At 38.5% G+C, this 23905-nt stretch overlaps 1 protein-coding gene across 4 annotated transcripts; it reads right to left on the bottom strand.

The window, feature by feature from the left end:
- Positions 1-9990: 9990 nt before the first annotated feature.
- Positions 9991-23684, bottom strand: LOC104108508 (urease). 4 transcript variants are annotated; one of them, XM_070191823.1, is made up of 18 exons: positions 23396-23681; positions 22613-22686; positions 21996-22041; positions 21787-21892; positions 20708-20850; positions 20158-20268; positions 18882-19045; positions 18383-18752; positions 18198-18306; positions 17087-17226; positions 16570-16707; positions 16401-16492; positions 16102-16231; positions 15869-16027; positions 11826-11993; positions 11081-11215; positions 10727-10802; positions 9991-10326 (listed from the first exon to the last, which is right to left on the bottom strand). In XM_070191823.1, exons 1-18 carry the CDS (start codon positions 23519-23521, stop codon positions 10109-10111), a joined length of 2505 nt encoding a protein of 834 aa, XP_070047924.1. In that variant the 5' UTR covers positions 23522-23681; the 3' UTR covers positions 9991-10108. The 4 variants fall into 4 exon arrangements, with proteins under 4 accessions (XP_070047924.1, XP_070047925.1, XP_070047927.1 ...); XM_070191824.1 differs by having other exon boundaries at positions 22613-22727; positions 23396-23678; XM_070191826.1 differs by having other exon boundaries at positions 23385-23677.
- Positions 23685-23905: the final 221 nt, after the last annotated feature.

Here is a 23905-nt window from a genome sequence, read left to right as displayed (position 1 = left end):
CTAAATATGCTAAACACCTGTGATGACCCAAAATGTTATTTTTAAATTTAATAATTAATTCCATGTTCTAAGACCTCGAAAAGAACTATTATAATTACTCGACTTGCGTGCGCAGTCCGTAAAATTTTTCAAAAAGTTTTTACGTGAAAAATGAATTAAAATGTGAATTAGAGCTTTAAAATTCAACTGAGTTGACCTTGGTCAATATTTTTAGCAAACGGATTCAGATCAGTATTTTGACAGTTTCGGTAGGTTCGTATCGTGATTTGGGACTTGGGCATATGCCCGGAATTAAATTCCGAGGTCCCTAGCCCAAGATATGAAATTTTGAAGAAAAATTAAAAGTTTAAATTCAAATAGTGACCGGATGTCGAATTATATGCAAATGACTCTGGAATAAAATTTTGATAATTCCAACAGCTCCGTATGGTGATTTTGGACTTAGGAGCGTGATCGGAATTTTATTTGGAAGTCCGTAGTGAAATTAGGCTTGAAATGGCTAAAATAGGAATTTAAGTTTGAAAGATTGACCGGGGAGTTGACTTTTTGATATCGGGGTTAGAATCCAGTTCTGAAAATTTTAACAGCTCCGTTATGGCATTTATGACTTATCTACAAAATTTGAGGTCAATCGGACTTGATTTGATAGGTTTCGACATCGAATGTAGAAGTTGGAAATTCTTAAGATTTATTAGGTTTGAATCTATGTGTGATTAGTGTTTTTAGTGTTGTTGGGTGTGATTTGAAGACTCGACTAAGTTCGTATGATGATTTAGGACTTGTTGGTATTTTCGGATGGGGTTCCGAGTACCCCGAGTGCGATTCGGAACGAAATCGGATCAATTTTTGGACTTACGCAAATTCTGAAATTTGCAGCTTCTGGTGTCATCGCACCTGCGGAGGGACTGACCGCAGGTGCGGACTCGCACAAGCGAGCTGTGGCTCGCAGAAGCGTATGAAGGACTGCCTAGTTGGAGCCGCAGATGCGGCTCATATTGCGCAGAAGTGAGAGGAAGGGCGCAGGTGCGGGCAGGTCCTCAAGTGCGATGGAATTTTCCGCACCTACGAAGGCGCAGATGCGGTCCAAAGCTCGCAGAAGCGAAGGCAGCTGGGCTGAGCAAATTCCACAGATGCGGTATTTCACTGCAGATGCGGGACCGCAGGTGCGAGAATTTTGTCTGCAGGTGTGAAAGCACTGACAAGATTACAAAAACAGAGGGGTTCCGATATTTTTGTTATTTGGACATTTACAACACGGTTTTGGGCGATTTTTCAGAGAGAATTCACGGGGAAACTTGAGGTAAGTCACATGTGATCATTGTTAGTCAATTATATTGGATTATCATTGAATATTTCTAATAGATTACATGTTTTTGAGGTGAAATTAGAGGATTTGGGCATAAGGATTTCAAAAATGAGAATTTGAGATTTGAAGGTCAAGTTGATGTCGGATTTTTGTAAAAATAGTATGGTTGGACTTGTAGTTGAATGGGCGTTCATATTTCGTAACTTTTGCCGGATTCCGAGACGTGGGCCTCACGGGCCATTTTTTAGTTAATTTCGGATTTTATTGAAAAATATAGTATTTTCTTATGGAATTGATTCTATAATTTTTGTTGACTGTATCGATTTAATTATGACTAGATAAAGTCAATCGGAATCGTAAAATCGAGGAAAAAGCATACTACTTGGTTAAATTGGAGTAAGTCGAGGTAAGTGACTTGTCTAACCTTATGTGGGGGAAATTTTCCCTAGAATTGATATTAATGTGATTATTGAAATGTGTTGAAAGTCGTGTACACGAGGTGACGAGTGTGTACACGGGCTAAATGTGAAAGATTATATTTTTAAATTGTGTAGATCATTGTTGCGCATTTATTAAATTATTTTATTTTGTTATATTCTTCATCATTGATCTGAGATATAAACCTTAAATTTGTTTGACATTTTTCTGCTAATTGTTATACCTGTTTAGTTAAAACTTGGTTTCTTTTATTCTGTGCATTACTTGAAGGGTGATTTTCTTTAAATTAAACATTATTAATATGAAGTATTTGACATTTTAAATTTGATATTGAAGCAACGCATTGAAGATTTTGAAATATTATTTTCCGGAATTATTTATTCTTGAATATTTTGTAAGATTTTTGTACTCATTGTGATGGAGCCATGAGCTCTTTATTGTGAAAAAATATTATTGATGATTTATTTTAACATGAGCCGTGAGCTCTTTATTGTGGAAAAAAATATTGTTGTTGAATTATTTTGGCAAGTTACATTATTTGAGCACTTGAGGTGTAAATTGTGATATTGATACGCATGCGGTGGTATAAGGTCTAGGTATTGAAACGCATGCGGTGAGATAAGGGTGGCTTGATACGCGTGGCTAGTAGGGGAACTACTAGAAGTCATGCGGTGTGATAAGGATGGCTAAAACGTGGGATGCTATTTCGGGAAAAATATTTTCTTTCAAATAAATTGTGAAGGCTCCCGTGGTGAGATAATGAAATGAGATATTGTGAATTTATTTATGATTTGGGACTATGAGGCGGTACCTCGAGAGTACCCTTGTTGATATTGATTTATGGCCGCAGTTGCCTTGATTATTTGTTGTGATTTTCTTAAAGTTGAAAGGAAATTCGATTTTGTTTCCACGAGATATTTTTTGAAATTCTATTTTGTTTCCATGAGATATTATTTGCCATTATTTTTGCTTAATTAAATGGTGACACACTACTTGATTCATTTCCAATGTCATTTTATTTTACTATATTGTTAAACATTTTTCCATGCCATTATTATATTCCAGTAGGGCCTCACCTGACCTCGTCACTACTCTACCGAGGTTAGGTTTGGCATTTACTGGGTACCGCTGTGGTGTACTCATACTACGCTTCTGCACATCTTTTTGTGCAGATCCAGGTACATCTTACCAGCCTAGACGTCAGTGAGTTAACTGCGCACGGAGACTTCGAGGTATATCTGTCAGCGTCCGCAGACTCCGGAGTCCCCTTCTATCATTTTTATGTTGCTTCCTTATTTTTCTTTAGACCTTGACATATAGAGACATTGAGAATAAATTCTTAGAAGCTTGTGACTTATTTCTACCGTGTTTTGGGAGTTGAAATTGGTTGAGTTGTAGTTTATTTATTTCATATATTTATTATTATTCCGCATTGATAGTCTTACCTAGTCTTAGAAACTAGGTACCATCACGACATCCTACGGAGGAAATTTGGGGTCGTGACAACACCCCTTCTCAACCATACACTGAGCCTTCAAGAACGAAACTCCATTAATAGTAGAATGAACTAGGGTCCCTATCCACACCAATTTAGGCAACTTTGGCATAGATAAGGTCACAATCTTGGCGTGGCAATCAAAGGTAGCGTGATACGAAGACAACCAATATATATCGAGAATGACCTCAAAATCCACCATATCCAACAATAAGAGATTGACTATAGTATCAAAACCATTAATAGTAACAACACAAGAAAGATACAGTCAATCAACTACAATAGAATCTCTAACCGGTATAGACACAAAAAATGAGAATATCAAGAGAATCACAAGGCATACTCAAGTGTGATGCAAAATATAAAGGCATATAAGAATATGTAGAACCCGGATCAAACAATATTGAAGCATTTTTATGATAGAGTGAGATATTACCTGTAATAACTACATCAGATGACTTCACCTCGGTCCTACCTGGGAATGCATAACAACAAGGCTAAGCCCCGCCAACCTATCCTTCATCTCTAGGACGACCTCTCACCGACTGGCCTCCACCCCTAGCTTGCTAGCCTCCACCTCTGGTTGGCTGACCCCCACATCTACCTTTTTGAGCAGGTGATGTAGGAACTGGCGATGGATTAATGGTTTGGCTACGATGTTGTAATCCACCCTCAATCTCAAGAAATGCCTTCAGTATGCCATATACTCCCACACTCGAAGCAACCCTTCACTGGACGTAGCTGTTAGGTTTGGGGATATCCCTGACGACCCGAATCACCATTGTAGAAGCTCTATCTAGGAGGTGCACTGATGTGAGCTGGAGATGCAAAAATAATGGCTGCCCTAAGCGAGAACCATAAGTACCATGGCTGCCTGACGTACCCTGAGAAACCTAGAGTGCTGATTGAATCGGTCTAATAGAATGACCTCTACCAAAAGAACCCCTTCCTCCAAACGAGGCACCACTTAAACTACCAAAATAACGAGGCCTCTTATCAGATGTCGTCTCTCTTCCCTGGCCACGAATCCGCTCAATCCTTCAAAAAATCTCAACCTCCTGAGTGAAAGAAGTCTCAGTCTCGTCCTCTCTAGCTGTCTAAAGTCTGATACCATAAGAAAGCCCCTCTATAAACCTCCCCACATTCTCCCTCTTAGTAGGGATCGGGATAGCTGCATCACGAGAAAAATCAACAAACCTCGTCTCATACTGGGTGATTGTCATACCACCCTACTGAACACGCTCAGAATGGATGCGTAGCTCATTTCTCTGAGTAAGTGGGATGAACTTCCCCAAGAACAACTGAAAAAACTGAGCCCGTGTAAGAGGGGGTGATCCTGCTGGCCTGCACATCTCATACGTCTGCCACCACCTCTTGGCTGAACTATGCATCTTAAAGATAGTGAAGTCAACTCCATTGGACTCAACTAGTCCTAAAATGCGCAGAATCTCATGATAACAGTCTAGGAAGTCCTAGATATACTCTGAAGGTGCACCGCTAAAGTGAGGAGGAAACAACTTCTGGAACTTATCCATCCTCTTCAGTGCATCGACTAACATCGTGGGCCCATCCTCTGGCCGCCCGGCAATAATAGGTTGAACCACTCCAACTGGTAATACTCCTGGGGTCTGATAACCATGGGTCATATGCTCTGGGGTGTGAGTAGCGGGAGTCTGAGCTCCTACCCTGGCATGAGAAGTGGATGGTGCCATAGTAAGCACACTAGCATGAACCATGCTCTCCATAAGGTCAACCATGAGGACAAAACGCATTGGGGTAGCAATGAACCCCTCTAGGACCTGAGTTGGTCCTACTGGCTTGACTTGAACTGGAATCTCACCATCCGGAGCTAGCTGAGGCTCGACTCTAGGTATAGCTGCATGTGCTCTAGGATGAGCTTTGCCTCTGCCTCTGCCTCTGCCTCTGTCTTTACCCCAGCCCAGGCCCCTACCCCTGGTAGTGGCTGCAATCTGGGGCTCCAATTCAACCTCGGTTGCCGCTGAAGTGCGTCTCCTCACCATTTGTAAGAGAATAAGAGAGTAAAGATTCAAACTTTAGGATAGAATAAAGGCGCACGATAGAGAAAGAGAAAAAAGCAAAGTTTCCTGAAAGCTTTATAGCCTCTCGAAGATATGTACAGACGTCTCTGTACCGATCCTCAAGACTCTACCAAGCTTACTCATGAGTCGTGAGACTTAGGAAACCTAGTGTTCTGATACTAACTTGTCACGACCAAAAATCCGAACCAGCGGGGTCGTGATGGAGCCTAATACCGCTTGCTAGTCAAGCCAACACTTAACTATAAATAAGGAAAATAGACTAGCATTTAACAACATAATAACATTGAATAAGAGTAAAACTCTAATAAAATACAAAATAAGTCTAAAGCCAAACACCGTCTAAACAACCTACCAAGATTTGGAGTCACAGAGTATATGAGCTACTAGAAAGGCTAAATACAACATTTGCAAACAATAAAATACTATCTGGTACAATAAATAGTAGAGAAGAAATGGAAAGATGACTTTACGGACTGAGGACGAGTGTGCGGCTCTACCTCAAGTCACTTATCTGGTATCAGCTAAGCACCTTTGGGGACTCCGCTAGTACTAATATCAGAATCTACACAAGAAGTGCAGAAGTATAGTATGAGTACAACCGACACAATTTACTCGGTTAGTATTGAGCCTAACCTCGAAGGTAGTGACTAGGCAATGAAGAGACCCTTACCATATAACTTGTACAGTTTAAAAGCAAAAGGAATAACAATATATATAACATAATAATAACATGAATAAAAGCAGAAAAATAATAAATGGAGCCAAAACCAAAAATATTACTCCACATTCATCAAATGACACAACCAAACCCCTATTCAGCAGCTCAAAACAGTAGGGAAGAACCATATACGTGAACAACATAATTACAACTTACAATGAGGACTAAATCACAAACAACAACAAAATATGTATTATATATGTTATGCCGCATAATCCAATCCAATACACAACATCGTTGCAGCGGCAACCCAATCCCATGGTCATGCTATTGTTGCGGCGAGCAACTCGATCCTTATCATAACATTATCGTGGTGGCAACCTGATCCTGCATATCGATTTATATAGAATCATCTAACAATCCATCCTGACATAGCGAGGTATATAATAAAATATCGAAAACAATAGGAACCTATTTCATTAAGGAAAAGATGTACACTAGCAAGGAATAGAAGGCAATTTGATGTCCGTAACTAGTCTCACTTATATATCCCGACAAAGACTCAAACAAGGCCAATAACACGCGAACGGTCAAGTAGCCACAAAATCTAATACCGCGTAGAAGAACAAAGCATGAAACAAGTTAAGACATGTGACAAGTAAGGCATGTAACAAGTAAAGTCATGTAGAAGGTAAAAGCACGTAGCAAGTAAAAGCATGTAGCAGGTAAAAGCATGTATCAAGTAAAAATATTTAACGAGTAAAAACATGAAATAAGTAGAGGCATTTAACAAATAAAAGCATGAAATAAGTAAAGGCATGAAAAATCTAGCTCCCACTTGTATGCTTTAAACCACGACAATGCACATGCACTCGTCACCAGGTGGCCCCAAACACATAGAACACGTTGAAAATAGATCATTCACACCTAATTTTCTCAAATCAAGGTAAACCACAATATTTACCTCTTTTCGGTATAAAGTAAATAATCCAACACAGCTTTCCCTTTAGAACAAGCCTCCAAACCACTCGAATCTAGTCAAATAATACCGAAATAAGTCAAAACAAGATTTAGAAACTATCCTAGTATAAAAAAGATTTAAATTTTATCACATTTGGACAAGTCAACCCGGACCCACATGGTCAAAATCCGAAACTAACACCAATTCTCATTTATCCATTCTCCCCCGAGTCTAACTATGTGATTTATATCAAGAATGGACTTCAAATTGAGGTTCAAATCCCCAAAATTAACCCTCAAAAGTTTTTTCCCAAAATCCCAATTTCTGCACTTTAAAATACTAGATTTAGGGATAAAAATTTATGAGAATTTATGAAAATAAATCAAAACTAGGTAACAGTTACTAACTTTAATAGTTGGGATAAAAATCCTCTTAAAATCTCCTCAATCTGTGATCTAGGTCTCAAATATGGTGAAAAGTGGCATAAAATCCCGATTTTTATCCCTTTATATACATGGACGTCAGGTGTTCTTTACGTTCGCAAAGCGCCTGTCGCGTTCGCGAAAATCAATTGCCAACTGGCCATCGCGTTTATGAAGGCTTTTTCGCGTTCGTGAAGGCTGTTGCCCTCCAAGCCTCCGTGTTTGCTATCCAGAACGCGATGAAGAAAAGCCCTACCATCCCCCAAGCCTACACGTTCGCGTTTGGTCAACCGCATTTGCGAACGCCAGCTCCACCCTAGGCCATCTCGTTCGCGAGCTTCCCTTTGCGTTCGCTTAGAGTAAAACACCCCTGCCCCAATTAACCATTCACGAACGTGAGACAAGCTCCGCGTTTGCGATGCACACTACATCAGCTGCTGCATATTACGCAAGAATGGTTGAAAACTACCGTGAAACTCACCTGAACCCCCTGAAGCCTACTCCAAATATCCACACAATACATAAACCTCATACGAACTCGCTCGTAAGCTCAAAATATCAAATTAACATCAAGAACCAAAATCACACGTCAAAACTCAAAGATTTTAAAGTTCTTAAGTTCCAATTTTTTACTTTTCATAATAAGCGCCAAAACGGTCTCGGGTCACCCGACACCCCAACCAAACATGCATACAAGTCCAAAATCATCATACGAACCTTCCGAAATTGCCAAAACGTCGATCCGAGGTCGTTTACCAACAATGTTGACTATAATCAACTCTAACCATTTTAAAGTTCAAAAATCAAGTTTTCTTTGAAAAATCATATCTAGACTCTCCGGATAACGAAATGAACCACGCCCACAAGTCATAAATCGTCAAATAAAGCTATGTAAGATCTCAAATCACAAAATGAGAAGCTAAAACTCAAAACGACCTATCAGGTCGTTACAAAATTTTAGATTTATCTCATCATTTTTAAAGCGCTCAACCATCAAGATTTCCACAGCTATGCATTGGTGCGATCAAGAGATAGAACTAAAATTTATTTTTATTTTTCTTTAGCTTAGTTGGTTTTTTCAGAAAGCTGTATATCTTTCTACCCCTAAAATATTTTTAGAAGACAGTTATCCTGCATATGCTTTTGAGTCCCTACTTAAATGTCACTTGCTCGTGATTAAATTCACTTCTCGTGGTTAGACATAAAATTCAAAAAATCAGACTGAATTAATTTGGCACTTCGGTTTTAGTTCTTTGGTTACTTCGATATTGATTCAGTTTGAATTTTTAAAAGTTAGATATTTCGGTACGGTTCTTGATTTTGAAATTGTGGTATTTTGATAAATCGAAATACCGAACTTTTTAGTAGATAACCTAATAATCTTGTAAGCTTAAGCCAAAATATGTCGTCCCAACATATACTATATTGGTTTCCCTTACCACTCATGACCTAGAATATATGTATTATTCTGCTTTGTTTAAGGTTTTCGTTAAATGATACCAGTTTTTCATATTAATTGATGGTCAATGTTTCCACAAACCTTAGCCACTCTATTAGGTGCCATCTGCTTACCGATAGATGCATCTATTACACTTCCAGATTATTCTTTTACGTCTTGTATGCTCTCGTGCAAAAAGTTGAACATTGTTTTCTTCACTTGTAATATTATAATATTATAAAGAACTTGTTTAATTTTTTTAACTCGTTTGTACTATGAAAACTAAAAATAACAACTGATATACTGAAATGCCAATGGAGGAAAAGATTACAATGCCGTATAATTGGGAATATCGAACCATATCAAACTAATTTGGTAGGATATTTGATATACACAATTAATAAGTCAAATATTAAAGTACCACACTGAAATTCTTCAATACCAAACTGAAGTAGCGATCGTTCATCCCAACTTATAAAAGAGGGAGAAAATGGGTATAATTCAAAGATAAAGACGAGACATACTTCACTCGGTAAAGCATGATATGAAAGGTGTGTTTGGGATGGGGGAAATGTTTTTCGTCGAAAAATGTTTTCTAGAAAAAAACAATTCATAAATATTTGATAAGTAAGTAGAAAATATTATTCTAAGAGATAAAAAGTAGAGATGGGTCAGGGTTCGTGGTTCATAGTGGGGGTGGGTTAGGATTTGATGTGGGAGTGGCGTGTTAGGGGTGTGGGGAGAACATAATTAGCGTGATTGCCATCTATTGAACTTGCTTCCCTAATCTTTAGGGAAGCCATTTTCTTCATTTTTAAAGAACTTATCTTCCTAGAAAAAAAATATTTCTCAATACATGAAAAAAAAAAAAAATATATATATATATATATATATATATATATCTTACTCAACGATTTCTATAGAATTTCGGGTGTGTTTTTTATATTAATTAAATATATATAAAAGAACACTATATTTTCAACTGCCAGAATCATTATCAAGACTACTAAGACCGCCATATAGCACCCGCTCCTCAACGGGGACTCCACCACAACTTCGGGTACCATTAAGCCGAGTACTTATAAATAGGAAGTCCCTTCCATTACCTCTAATTCTACTATTCTTATCCCACATTGTTCCCTCGTCCCCAATTACTATTTTCCGTTGACTACCTACAAAATATTTGGTCTAACATAAGGGGAAAAGTAAACGTTGAAGCAGTTGAAACCTAGTAAACATTACATGCAAGTCGAGAAAACGAAAATCTGTTGAGTTATATCTCATATCAAAAGTACCCAACCAAAAGCTACTGGAGTATAAATAGTTACCACTAGAAAAGAAAATAGTTCCTCGAGAGCGGAACAGTAATAGCTGGCGTGCATGTCAGGACTGTTCCATCAGCGGTCACCGTGTATGTCTCCGGATCGACTTTGATGTCAGGAAGTGCATCGTTGAGCTTCATGTCTAGTTTACTTATGTTTCTCACATTACTTACAGCTTCCACCTTCTTATTTAGTCCATATGAGTGTTTTATTCCAGCATCCAGAGCTGCCTGTTTATCCAATGCAGTAGACATAAGAGTAGTTAGTACACATGTTATAGAGATTCCCCTATTCGTCAGTGCATATTCGTGTAGCGGCAAAGCTTCTAGCAAAGCCACCAAAAGAACATCCTTCAAGTTTTGACGGTCCCAACGTCAACTCCTAGATTTAACTTCTACTCCCTGGCAGTATATAGTTATTTTGCACCATTAGGTTACATTACCTACAACAATAGCTGTCCATCCTTAGCAAATCTAATATGGTAACTCAGAAAATAGAGTAATAAACCTCTTGTAACGGGTTAAAATACACTCTGTGTATACAATCTTTACATTGCCAGTGTATATACAGTAAATCTCAACTCCTAAATATACGAGAAAATGGCCATACACGAGAGAGAGAGAGACATGCCTTGCTGACAAAAGCAATTGAATTAGTACTTGCAGCCTTGGAAAATGCTCCAAACATAGGCCTCATTAACACCTGTAACAACTTGTGCTTCAGTAATGAAAATGCAGATAACAGTTCTGCTTTCAACGGGATAACAAAACTGAATAAGGGTCTAAAGGGTACAGGCTAGTAGTAAAACGTAAGCAATAATTCAATATTAGCTTATGAAAGCCAAAAAGAGAATTACACTATGAAGTTATTTAAGAAACATTAGTCCAATGTTGGATCTCTTGCATGCAAGAACATAGATTCAAAAGTTGGTTAATAGCAAAAATTGCGAATAAAAGAGTCCTCCAATGTAAAACAGTTACCGGTTCAGGAGTTGGGATGCTAGCATTCGGGTCTCCCATGTTTGACCAAGCTATTACCCCTCCTTTGATCACCATTTCTGGTTTCGCCCCAAAAAACGATGGTTTCCACACCACAAGATCAGCTAATTTCCCTACCTGCAAGATATCCAATAAAATAAAACTGGAATCTATGACAATGAGAGTTGAAGTGCTCGACTTTTCAGAGGACAATGCCTTCAGCACTATGATGACAAAGGAGAGAATAACTACCTTTAAAGATTCTAATAGCTTTATAGCAATGCAAGTTTCTACAAATTTAGTTGAACTAGACATGCTTCAAGTTTTCTAACATGGTCCCCCCCACCCCACCCCCCCACCCCCCACCCCCCCCAAAAAAAAAAACCCCAAAAAGAACCCAAATGTTACGTAGCCTCGGATATTAGGTCTGCTGGATATGGATCTGACATGGTCATGTCCAAAGTTTTACAGGTGTTTTAGTGTATTTTGAAGGACTTACACAAAGTATCCATACCCTTGTCATACACGTCCAATACATCTAGGTAAACGAAGAGTCCATATATCATAAGCACCTCACCCTAAAAAGGAAGTGATGAAAAACTGTAACAAAAGAAAAATTTCCAATTCATAACATCACAAAAGCATCTCTCTGGAGAGCTATAGAATTTAGTATTGAAGGTCACGAAGGTAAACAGTCAGTAATCAGTCTAACAAACTCATGAGATTAACAGTGATGATAAAGACAGACCTCAACTGATCCAACATATTGAGAGATTCCATTAGCAATTGCAGGATTTATAGTGTATTTTGCGACGTATCGTTTGATCCGGAAATTGTCACTGTCTGGCCCATCAATGTCCAGTGGTCCTCTAAATGACTTCATCTTATGGGCAGTCTGCCATGTTCTACTAATCACCTGGTAAGAGAAGTATCTGACCAATATATATATCATACAGCCAAGTTTTGTAGAAAGTGTAAAATATATATTCATCTTAATCACATTCAGTGCTAACTCACAGCAGGTAGCTGATTACAGGCTTAACAGAAGGACCTGAGCCTACTCAGTTAATTGCAATATTCATATTGGCTAAACAACAGAAATTTCCCTACTGCCAAGTTCAACCCCCTGTCCAATTTTTACACCCCACAGCAGAAAACACATATCCCTTGATAACGACAGAGTTAAACTTTATCATATACTTCAGAATCTCTCCCTTGAACTTTTAAGAGGGTGACACTCAAGTTGTTATTAGAGGATGACACACAAGTTACATAGGAGAAAAGCAGTTTGAGTCTCTGCAAGTGTTATGAGGTGGCAAACTAAAGAAAATAGTTTAGGAGAGCTGGAAGGAGACATCAATATGGTGCTTCCTCTCCTTCAGACCAAACTAACTTTGCTGCTAGTAAGTTCCTAGCACAAGGACAATTAATTGCAGTTTTCTGGCAAATTCTGGCAGCAACAGGGCGTTCAGTCTAGGATATAACCTACTCGGTTACCTTCTTTTTCAATATTCCACCTTCAAGAAATAACAAATGCCAGAAAAGAAATAAATAATACTATATAATTGGATGGATCCCTCTGGTTCTCTATTATTTTTGTTCAGCTTAATTAGGTTCCAGCACAAGGGATTGTAAGGGAGATTGATCTGATAAAAAGTTTTCTTAATATGCACTTTCGCCTTAATCGTGACATGAGCCTATTATCAACTAACAACAAAGAAAGAATAGATTTTGCTTTCCTGGAAAATCCTAACCGTAATAGCAGGAGACATATTATAACATAAACCCAATAGAAAGAAGTGTGTGATCATCTCATCTAAAAGCTTAAGCTGTTAGAGAAAGCACAATTTTATTTACTTAGATATGTCTATAACATGCCCCCTTGCGTTTTGATTCTTTTGGATGATCAAAGCACATAGAAATTCTTTTTGATAGTGGTGTCAAGGAGACTCGAACCTAGGACCTCTACCTGCTCTAATACCATAATAAAAAGGGGGATCTTAGGCCTAACTCAATCCCAAAAATTAGCTCAAGAGCTGAGGATTTTTCAAAATCATATAGCAGACAACAAGCTATTTCCTCCACCAATATGGTAAACTTCACCCCTCTCACGCTCAGGGACCAGACATCTGGAACGTGGACAATATAAGATGGGGGTCCAACATTGGATAAAATTGGTTCTAGCTCTGACACAATGTAAAATAAAAAGAAGCTTATTGACTTGATACACAATGTACAAGAGGTTCTCCTATATTCTGTGAGGCTGAGAAATCACAAGTAATGTGCCTGAACCTCACACTTATAATAATTGAAGCCATATCAGGTTTACACGTGAACATGTCAAAAAGCACAATTCATCGAAGAGCTATCTGATATAATGTGTTGGAGTGTGGGATCCTTCCCCACTACATACCTGGGTCTCCCATTGGTAGCTTCATACAAATCACAAGAAATCTGGAGTGGGGTTATTGAGAAGTTTGGGAAAAGATTGGCCTCCTGGAAAATGCAGTACCTCTCTAGTAGATTGACACTTATAATTAGTGTGCTGGACAGTATCCCTACATGCTTCATATCATTATTCCCAGGGCAGCCCGGTGTACAAAGCATCCCGCATTCATGCAGGATCCGAGGAAGGACCGCACCCCTAAGAGTGTGATGTAGATAGTCTACCCTAATGCAAGCATTAGTGGTTGCTTCCACGACTTGAACCCGTGACTTATAAGTCACATGGAGACAACTTTACCATTGCTCCAAGGCTCCATCCCACACTGCATAGCTGGGTCTCCCATTGGTAGCTTCATACAAATCACAAGAAATCTGGAGTGGGGTTATTGAGAAGTTTGGGAAAAGATTGGCCTCCTGGAAAATGCAGTACCCCTCTAGTAGATTGACACTTATAATTAGTGTGCTGGACAGTACCCCTACATGCTTCATATCATTATTCCCAGGGCAGCCCGGTGTACAAAGCATCCCGCATTCATGCAGGATCTGAGGAAAGACCGCATCCCTAAGGATGTGATGTAGATAGCCTACTCTAATGCAAGCATTAGTGGTTTCTTCCACGACTTGAACCCGTGACTTATAAGTCACATGGAGACAACTTTACCATTGCTCCAAGGCTCCCCTTCTCATGCCATGTCATTATTCCCAATTCCGGTTAAAGTTACAGAAGAGACTAGCTCAAATTGGAAGAGCCTTCTTATGTTAGGCAAGAGTCAGAGCCACAAATTTCACTTGGTTAAATGGCCAAAGCTCATTTCACCAAAGGAGCATGGAGAATTGGGTGCTAAAGATTCGGCATTACATAATAAGAGTATGCTAATGAAATGGCACGGGAGGTATAATATGGAGAATCCTGGATTATGGAAATCAGTAATCAATGCAAAATATGGTGTGAGAAACAACACAAAACATAGCAGATCACCTATGGTACAGGCCTCTGGAAGCACATATCCGATTTATGGGATGAGTTTCAACTTAACTCAAAGCTCAAGTTAAGGAGTGCAACACATATCAAGTTTTGGAAAGACAAGTGACTGGGAACAATGGCATTAAAAGATGAATTCCCAAATTTGTACCAATTGGCAAGTAATCAAGAATCCACTGGAGAACAATATTGGTAGAATAGCTCTTGGGACCCTCAATTCAGGAGCCATTTTCAAGATTGGGAAATAAATGACCTGATGGAATTGCTTGCCAAGCTAGCAGGGACTGCTATCAACCCTCGGTTGAAGGACAGACTGGAATGGGAGGATTCTAAGGAGGGGAAATTTACAGTTTAAGAAAGCATATGACACCTCTGCTCCAACAATGAGCTGATAAACAATTGGCCATGGAAATTAATTTGGAAAACAAAACTGCCTACTAAAGTGATCTGGTTTAGCTGGATTACCTTATAAGAAACATGCCTCACACAAGATAACCTCAGCCCAATGAGTATACCAACAGTGAATAGGTGCTACATGTGCAATACGGATAAAGAGATAGACATCTCTTTGTGCATCGTCCTGTAGCATATGATATTTGGAACATGTTCTTCTCTCTTTTTAGACTAGCCTGCTTCAAGCCTAACAGCATCTAGGAAGCATATGAAAGCTGGTGCTCATGGTAAGTTGGTAAATCCATCAAAATAATATGGTAACTGGTATCTGCTGCTATTTTTTGGTGCATCTGGAATGAAAGGAACTATAGATGTTTTGATGGGATCTCAGCTCCTACTCATGTACTCAAAGCAAAATGCTTACTGAATTTGTTTAGTTGGCTCACAACTTTTGGATTGTGTCCGCTCCCTAGTGATAGAATAACTTTTTGTGTATATTAGCAGACACTCTCTCTCTTTCTTGTAATCTTTTGCTTGCATCCTCTGGATGCTTTTAATGAATTCCTCTTCAACAAAAATAAAGAGTCTTACACTAAATAAAATTTGGTAGGTAATCAATCCTTATGCTAATAAGATAAGTAAATATTCTACAATTAAGTACAAAATATCCTAAGGTACCCTATAGAAAATTCTGTATGATTTTCCTTATTCAGGTGCGATGAATCTAGATACATATTCACTTAATATTCTAGCAGCATATATAAAACATTGGGTTGTGGTAGGTAGGTGTTAAGAACGTTGATGTACATGCTGCTTACTGCATTATGCTGATGTGATTATACAAACACCAAACATTCTGTTTACCAGCTCTTAACAGAAAATATTGTGAGAAAACTAATAATTGGTTGAGTTTGCCTGCAATGTGATGTTTCTCAATCCAAAAATTAATTGGAAATTAGACTACTGAAAACCTCTCCAATTCGACCCATGGCTTGTGAATCAGAAGATATAATGCTAATTGCTCCCATATCATGCAAAATGTCTTCTGCAGCAATTGTTTCAGCTCGAATCCGCGATTCAGCAAAAGCTACATCCTCTCGGATGTCCTTGTTCAGATGATGGCATACCATCTGCATGTAGAGCTATCAGGTCAATATATTGTTCAGGAGCATAGAAACTTCACCTTATTATAAGCTTCTGTTACCAGCATGTCAAGGTGCTCGTCCACAGTATTCAAAGTGAATGGACGTGTGGGATTGGTTGATGAGGGAATGACATTCTTTACACCACAAACTTTGATGATATCCGGAGCATGTCCACCACCAGCACCTTCACTGCAGAGTACATGTTACAACATGGGATAGAAGAGTCGTGTTCGTTAATCTAATAGGCAAGCAGCAGTGTATTTTATCCCTTTTTTCTCTATTCATCATTCTTGGCTCTCTTTCTTCTTTTTGCCATTTTCCTTCGGAGTTGGAGGGAGCAGGTACATTAAGTGTTTACCTGTGGTATGTATGTATGGTGCGACCTTTAAAAGCAGCAATTGTATGCTCAACAAATCCAGATTCGTTCAAGGTGTCAGTATGGATGTTGACCTGCATTTCAGAAATCATAATCACTTTTTAACTTGTAAAACTTGGTTAAATCAGCAAACACAGAAAGGAACGAGCACCTGAATGTCATATTGATCTGCAACAGCAAGGCACATATCTATAGCAGCAGGAGTAGTTCCCCAGTCCTCATGAAGCTTCAGGCCCATTGCTCCAGCTTTGATTATTTCATGTAAGCCCTCAGCCTTGGAACTGTTACCCTGCAAAACAATTGGACAAAGAAATAAATGCACTGGAAACAGGCATACCACATTGTTGGAACATCTAATGGACTTCAAGTTGGACAAACCACCAATGCATTACACTAAAGAAATCAGCATAAAATCATCCGTGTATGCCCAACACAGAGAACACAGAAACAAAGATCTTTTGTTCCATTTGTTGGTCACAATAGTAGGAAAGAGGGTGAAGAGATCTGGTTCTGACTCTGTGAAGTGCAGTTATGCCACTTGAGCTTACAAGCAAGTGAAAGAATGTTCGCAAAATCTGAAGCTACACATAGTTATTCTTTTACAGTAAATCCCAGAAAATAAGCATACTTTTCTTTCATCAGTAAAACAAGCGAGCAAATAAGCATACTTTTCCAGTGAAGCCAAAATTTAGGGGAAGTTCGTCTGTTGACTGCAACATCAATTCCATATGCACAGGCCCCGGTGTACAAGTGGTTGCACGTGTCCCATGAGCAGGTCCTGTACCACCTCCCACCATTGTAGTGATTCCTACAAAACATAAAGAAGGAAACAAGACAATAAATTAAACACAACCGCTAGCAATTTATCACTTCACTCCTCTTTCCTAGAACACAATAGATTAAGTTTGCTTTATAGAAAATTAAGCCACTTATAGAACAATACAAGGCAAGCTTAAGTCTGAGCTATTGGATAAACAGCTTAGATAGGAGCTCTTCTGCTTCAGCTTTCAAATCTGATTACCCATATGATAACGTGATCCTTATTGCATCCAAATGCATGTGGTTCCGGCAATATGTAGTCAGTTAAGCAAATCAGTTTATGGATTGACTACCAAAACCGCGGATAAGTAACCCTTCTCATAATTTGCTTAGACCCAAATGTCGAGCATCAAACAATCAACAGATACTTAGTATGACTATCACCAGATGAATAGTAACTTTCAGCTGCCAAAATCTTTGAAGTCTCTTCTAAAGGTGAGTTAAGACCATATCACACCAAAAAAAAGGAAGAAAAAAAAACAGTTCTCTCCAACATTCAATCAAATTGGACGATTATCTCCAAAAGAAAACCAAAAACCAGATAAAATCTGCTCAATTTGACAGTGATCATAAATACCAAAGACAGGAGGTTACAACATAAATCTGGAACACTACAAGAGCACGGGGGATCATATTGTTTACATATTTAGCTACACACAGTTGTTACATAAACATGCTACAAAAACGTAAAAACAAAAAGCATGTATTAGCAATTTTCTCAAAGGAAAAAAGGGCAGCCCGGTGCACTATGTTCCCGCTATGTGCGGGGTCTGGGGAAGGGCTGGACCACACTATTGTACGCAGCCTTACCCTGCATTTTTGCAAGAGGCTGTTTCCACGGCTCGAACCCGTGACCCCCTGGTCACATGGCAACAACTTTACCAGTTGCGCCAAGGCTCCCCTTCCAATTTTCTCAAAGGGAATTCTAAAAATATACTTCCTAAAAGTTACAAATTTTACCACTTGATATTGCCTCATATGCCAGTTGAGGGCATATAAAGTGCACATGACAATCTATAGCTCCTGCTGTGACAATCATTCCTTCGCCTGCAATTACCTCAGTGTTAACCTGAAAGATCAGGAAGTATTAGCTTCACATTCTAGTGACTTCTGCCTACTTAACATCAGAATGTTCCCAGACTTACCCCAATTATCGTATCGCCATCCATGACATCTGGGTTACCTGCCTTACAAAGGGAAAAGATACGACCATCTTTAATTCCAATATCGCACTTGAAAATCCCTGTGTAGTCAATCACTACAGCATTTGTTATAACAGTATCCAAACAATCTGCTGAAGGATATCCAGACGCTTGACCCATTCCATCTCTTAGAACCTTTCCACCCCCAAACACGCACTCATCACCATAGACACTAAAGTCTTTCTCAATCTCAGCAAAAAGGTCAGTATCACCCAGACGTATTCTGTCTCCGGTGGTGGGGCCATACATGTTGGCATATGCCTCATGAGACATTGAAAAAGAAAAGCAAGATTCTTCTCCGACAACACCTTCCCTGCACAATACTTTTCAAGCTAAGACATTCCTTTTCTCGCAGCTAAATTAGTTAAGCAACTCAATAAATAACTCAAATTCTTCAGGAAAGTTATGAGAGAAAAAAGGTAATGTAAGAATACTACCAGACCTTGCATTTGGTTCTTCCAAATGGCCAAATCCTCCTTGAGTCAGAGCTCCTATTACTGTCATAACCGTTGCATCATCAACTGGACCATCAGCAATTGCATTACCTCCTCTGATCACTTGCTTGCCACTAATCCTAACAAGAACAACACTTTTTGTTTCTCCTGGCTAGAAAAGTAATTGACATTTGTCAACTCCAAGCACGAGACAGCGGAAATTGAAGAGAAGATAAATCTCAAATTTGATTAACATGTTTGAGCACCACTACTTCAAAAATTAAAGGACAAGACCAGAGAGGAACAAATATAAAAACATCTAAGCATGGAAAGGTTACTGCTAACTCTTGCAGACTATTTCAGCTCTAACCTATACTGGAAATGGAAGCACGTCCGGAACGGCAAGAATCTTCTCCAATTACTCTTCAGATGATACTATTAATTGTCTGTCAATTAAATATTTGACTAGTTTTCAGTTGAATATTGAGGCCTTTTTAATCTACTTTATCCTGGCATATCAGGTTAATTCATCATGTTCTTTATCAAGGAGCTTTTAGGTCCAAATGACATTTAATGAAGCCATAACATATATTCCCTCCATTCCATTTCATGTGGCACTATTTCCTTATTAGTCCGTTCAAAAAAGAATGCCACCATCCTATTTTTGGAAACAATTTAACTTTAAAATTTCCCATTTTACCCTTAATGGTATACTTTTATAACCACATAAATGTCATGGCAGGTTTAAGACCACAAGTTCCAAAAATCTTTCTTTCTTTCTTAAACTCCATGCCGAAACACCGCCACATAAATTGGAACAGAGGAGTACTAGATTTATAGGCATATCTCTGGTATGTGCTCTAAGAAAGGTAGGTATCCTATTCTTACAAGCATCTTTTTCTCCGCAAATTTGCTACAAGTGGAGCCAAGATTAGCTCATTTATTCATTAATTAGATGCTTAATCACAAACATAACAATTGCGCCAACTCCTGTATGTGTTCTTGAGCAAAAGCAATATGTCCACAATGTCTTCTCAAAAATCAATGCCCTAGCCAGTTCCGGAAAACCCCAATTCACAACCAAGCTCAAGTAGAATGGTTTACTTAACTCCACAACTTCCAGATAAATTTCTAACAACCATATTACAAAAAGTGAATATTACAGGCAGAAGAGATATCCGGGAAGAAAGAAACATGCTAGTTGCTTTTCCTATCCTTGCAAAAACCAAGACACAGATTTGAAGTAAAGTGTTGCTTCAAAGCTAAAAGTGTCAGAAGTCTCACTTCAAACCTTGTAGCTGTGCCGGCAGGTATATTCAACCGCATGCAATGCGCTCTCCTTCGATCACAAATCAAGGATGGATTGACCTCGATGAAGTGATAGTGGCTGCCAACCTGGAAATGTTAGCAATTAGATCCACGAGAGTCAATCCCATTTATATCTGGATACTGAACGTACTACAGCTCTAAGAGGGGAGCATCATTATAGACTTGTAACAAGAAAGGCAAAGGATCCAGGAGTTACCAGCCTACAGTCACCTAATAAACAGAAAACTAAACTGAATTAGTCAAACAATATGGAACTTGTTTCAGCAACATATGTAGCATAACTACACTAACTATTTTCCCTTCCATATTTAAGTAAGTCATGTAGGATACCTTCAGTTCAACTCAGAAACTCAGGATAACTCAATTCTTTCTCTCACATTAGTCTCTTTGATCTCTTTTCCATAATATTTTTTCTTTTCATTATTCATATTGAGGGATTGGCAGTGGGCGAACAGGGCTGAGTAGTGCAATGCAGCAATGCATGAAGGAGGGCATAAAGAAGCACCTGAATTGGTCTGTCACCTGTGTTAGTGACTTTGAGAATTACCGCCTTCCTGTGAGGATTAAGGACAATCAGCCCACCTCCAAAGCACAACTGACCAGGAATTTTACTATCTTCTATCAACGGAAACTTGTCCAGAGGAGGAACTGCAAAATGATATCTTTCAAACGAACAGTACCTATCGTCTATCTGAAAAATATCTTTCAAACAAAGCAAGCCTAATTGAATATGCTTCACTTCCAGAACAGCTTAAAGCTAAATATATGCCTGAAATTTCAGGATTTAACCGGAGAAATTACTAAATTGCAAAACTTACTCAGAAATTACAAAGGGTAGCATCACATGAATCGACTACTAGTATGCTTAGATAAATATCATATGGGTCTAAAATGCGCAAGATACCTATTCACGAGAGCTACCACTAAATTCCTAGACACAGTAGGAGGGAAATAAATTGTTCCAGATGTCAGCCAGCCCCTCCCAAACCATGGCGCACAGACAGAACAATGGTGGGTGGAAGAATTCAGAGGGAAGAATCGGCAAATAGAAACTCCAAGAATACAACAGAGTTATCCACCAAATTGAATTAGAAACAGACTCTGGGGCAACTTGATCCACAGCTTAACTTTGACATTTGGAAATTCAGTTCAAAGATAGGTCATGAATACTTCTATATCATTATTTGATTCTGCAATGCAGCATTAGAGGGATGAACAGTTTCAGATTCATTGAAGGGCTCTTTAGACAACATTTCGGTTTGAGGTACTTTTGGGTGCATGAAGGGGAATAAAGTGGCTTACGGATATTGGGATGATGTAATTCCTAATTGGGATCACTTGGTGTGAGTTTTGGTTGGAGTCAGCAAGCATCAACCCCAATGAAGAGGACCTTATTCATACAAGTAAAATAACGCTTCCACCAAATTCAAGTTCTAGTCAAATAACCTTCGTTGTACCAATATATGGAGAAAATGTGCCTCTTCCAAGATATTTATTTCTATAGCAAAGAACGAAATCTTGTTTCTTGCCAATGAAAGAAAAATTACAGTTGAAGATGCTAAAAACAGGACGTCACATGATTACCAGGAAGGAAAGAACCGTGCAGAGCAAGATCCAGATTTCCATTTTCACATGCTATAGGATCATGGATGGTGATTAGTTTTGTTCCATCCGGAAAGGTCCCCTCTACCTAAAATAAATTATCACTGAATAGTCACCAGCTGCCTTGAACTGCAGACGAACAATGGCAAAGTCAATGAGCAAAAACAGAGAAAATGGGAAAAGTGTAGTACCTGAACAGTATCCAAGAGATGAGGAACAGTTGGAAGAACTTGTCTCCTGACAACAAAAAAGTTAATTGTAAGCTCATTGATCTCCATCAACCTCATGTAATCATTTAAACAATTACATTATTTGAGGCACTTCGCTCAACTCGTATCAACTTCACCTGGGCTCAATTTATATGCACTGTTTCTCATGATACTCTCTTTATTTATTGATTCAATCCCTCCACTTTCTAGGTGCATGAATTTATTACTTCCTGGTGCCAGGGAAATCATATGCTGTAACCAAAAATATACACCCCAAACAAGCCTTTGATGCAAGTTGTCTCACTTAACAATCTGAATGGCGATGCATAAGATATTGCTATGCCCAAATTATTCTATTTCCTGCCAACAGCATTCCTGGGTCAATTCACACTGTTTACTTTCTTACGAGGCCGTGTGGAATTTTAAGTGTTTATCTAGCCTGGTGACATCTCTAGAAAATAGAGAAAGCAATGCAAATGCCCTGTTTGCAAACAGTAATCCAATTTATTATCAGACCTTTTTACATATCAAGGGTAGCATTGATCTCATTAATATAAGTCAGTAGACCATATGGCATCTGCCGTTCATGTACAGTGTACCTTCCCAGTAATTGTCTCCCTACGTCCATCAGCTCGGCCACACTCTTATCTCCATCACGGACAAATTCTAATACCTTGTCATTGTGAAAAATGAAATACATCAAAACGAATCTGGCTGCATAAGACATGATTGCAGATAAGCTTCTATAAGTACAAAAAACAAACGCACACCCTAACCACTACCCCTCAAAATAATATTACAAGTTTCATGTAGTATCATGCATGTAGGATATTTAAACGAATCATATAGTCCCCACACTAGATGAATTCTTGTATCAGTCTGCTCTATTTGGGTCCATTTCATTAATATAAAACAACCCAAAGAATAATTTGAAAGAGCAAAAGTAACCTTTCTTTTTCACCAGCAACTATAGCTGAATCCCAAAGTAGTTTGCTCTATTCAGCTCTGTTTCATTAGAACAACAAAACAACCCAAGTGAAATAGCAAAACTAACCTTTTTTGTCCATCAACTATAGCTCAATCCCTAAGTGATTTTTTATTTAAATACATAAAATCTCATGCTTTATAAGAGGTTGGGGTTCGGCATATGAATTCTCTATCATTCTGTTCAATTCAGGTCCTTTTAGTGCAATACAAAACAACCCAAGTTTCCATTTAAAATAGCAAATGACAGTTTTTCACCAAAAGTAAAACTGTTGACTCAACAGGTAGAATTAACACTAGCAATATTACAAGGTGGTGTTTATTCAACTCTTTTGGCTGATTAAAACAAGCAGGAAATAAAAAATGGGACTTGGATTATATACATACATAAAAGATACCTGAGTTGCAATAAGAGCAACGGCTTCAGTATAATTAAGAGGTAGGGCACGGGCAAGACGCTTTTGAGCCAGAAATCCAGCGTTATGGAGCATCAATTTCTCTATTTCTCTTGGTACCAACTTCATTTTTTTCTTTTTCAGTCTAAATTCACTAACAGGACAGAGTAGAAGAATCTAAATACATAAGTTAACCACTCGCTATTAATTATAGAAAATCCAAGGAAATTTGAAGGGGAAATAACTGTAGCAGTGAATAAAGCCGGAGCTTGACGGATAAGTTGACTTATGGAAACGTTAAACTCTCCAAAGGCCGTGGACATGATATTAGAATGGGAAGTTGGCGTAATTTAGCCGAGCAACAATATAACGATAATAATAAAAACAATGCAAGTTGATAACAACAGTAATTAAACAAGATAAAAGGAGATACAAACAAGATAAAGGAGATACAAATTTAGTCTGATTCGGTCAATGTGACCTTCGTTCACAAATTGGAGAAGTGCAATTTTA

Source organism: Nicotiana tomentosiformis, chromosome 12, assembly GCF_000390325.3.
Source record: "Nicotiana tomentosiformis chromosome 12, ASM39032v3, whole genome shotgun sequence".
NCBI classification, from domain to species: Eukaryota; Viridiplantae; Streptophyta; class Magnoliopsida; order Solanales; family Solanaceae; genus Nicotiana; species Nicotiana tomentosiformis.
The sequence above is the reverse complement of the archived record's forward strand: the minus strand, read 5'-3'. Positions and strand labels throughout refer to the sequence as shown.

Bases quoted from the DNA above. Each gene is read 5' to 3' on its own strand.
- LOC104108508 (XM_070191823.1), bottom strand. From the start codon at position 23,521: ATGAAGTTGGTACCAAGAGAAATAGAGAAATTGATGCTCCATAACGCT. The intron at 11,994-15,868 runs GTTTTCAGTAGT...TTCTCTTACCAG, and splicing joins CCATGGGTCGAATTGGAGAG to GTGATTAGTAGAACATGGCA. The intron at 10,327-10,726 runs GTCTCTCTCTCT...ATAAACAGGCAG, and splicing joins TGCTTTTGTCAGCAAGGCAT to CTCTGGATGCTGGAATAAAA.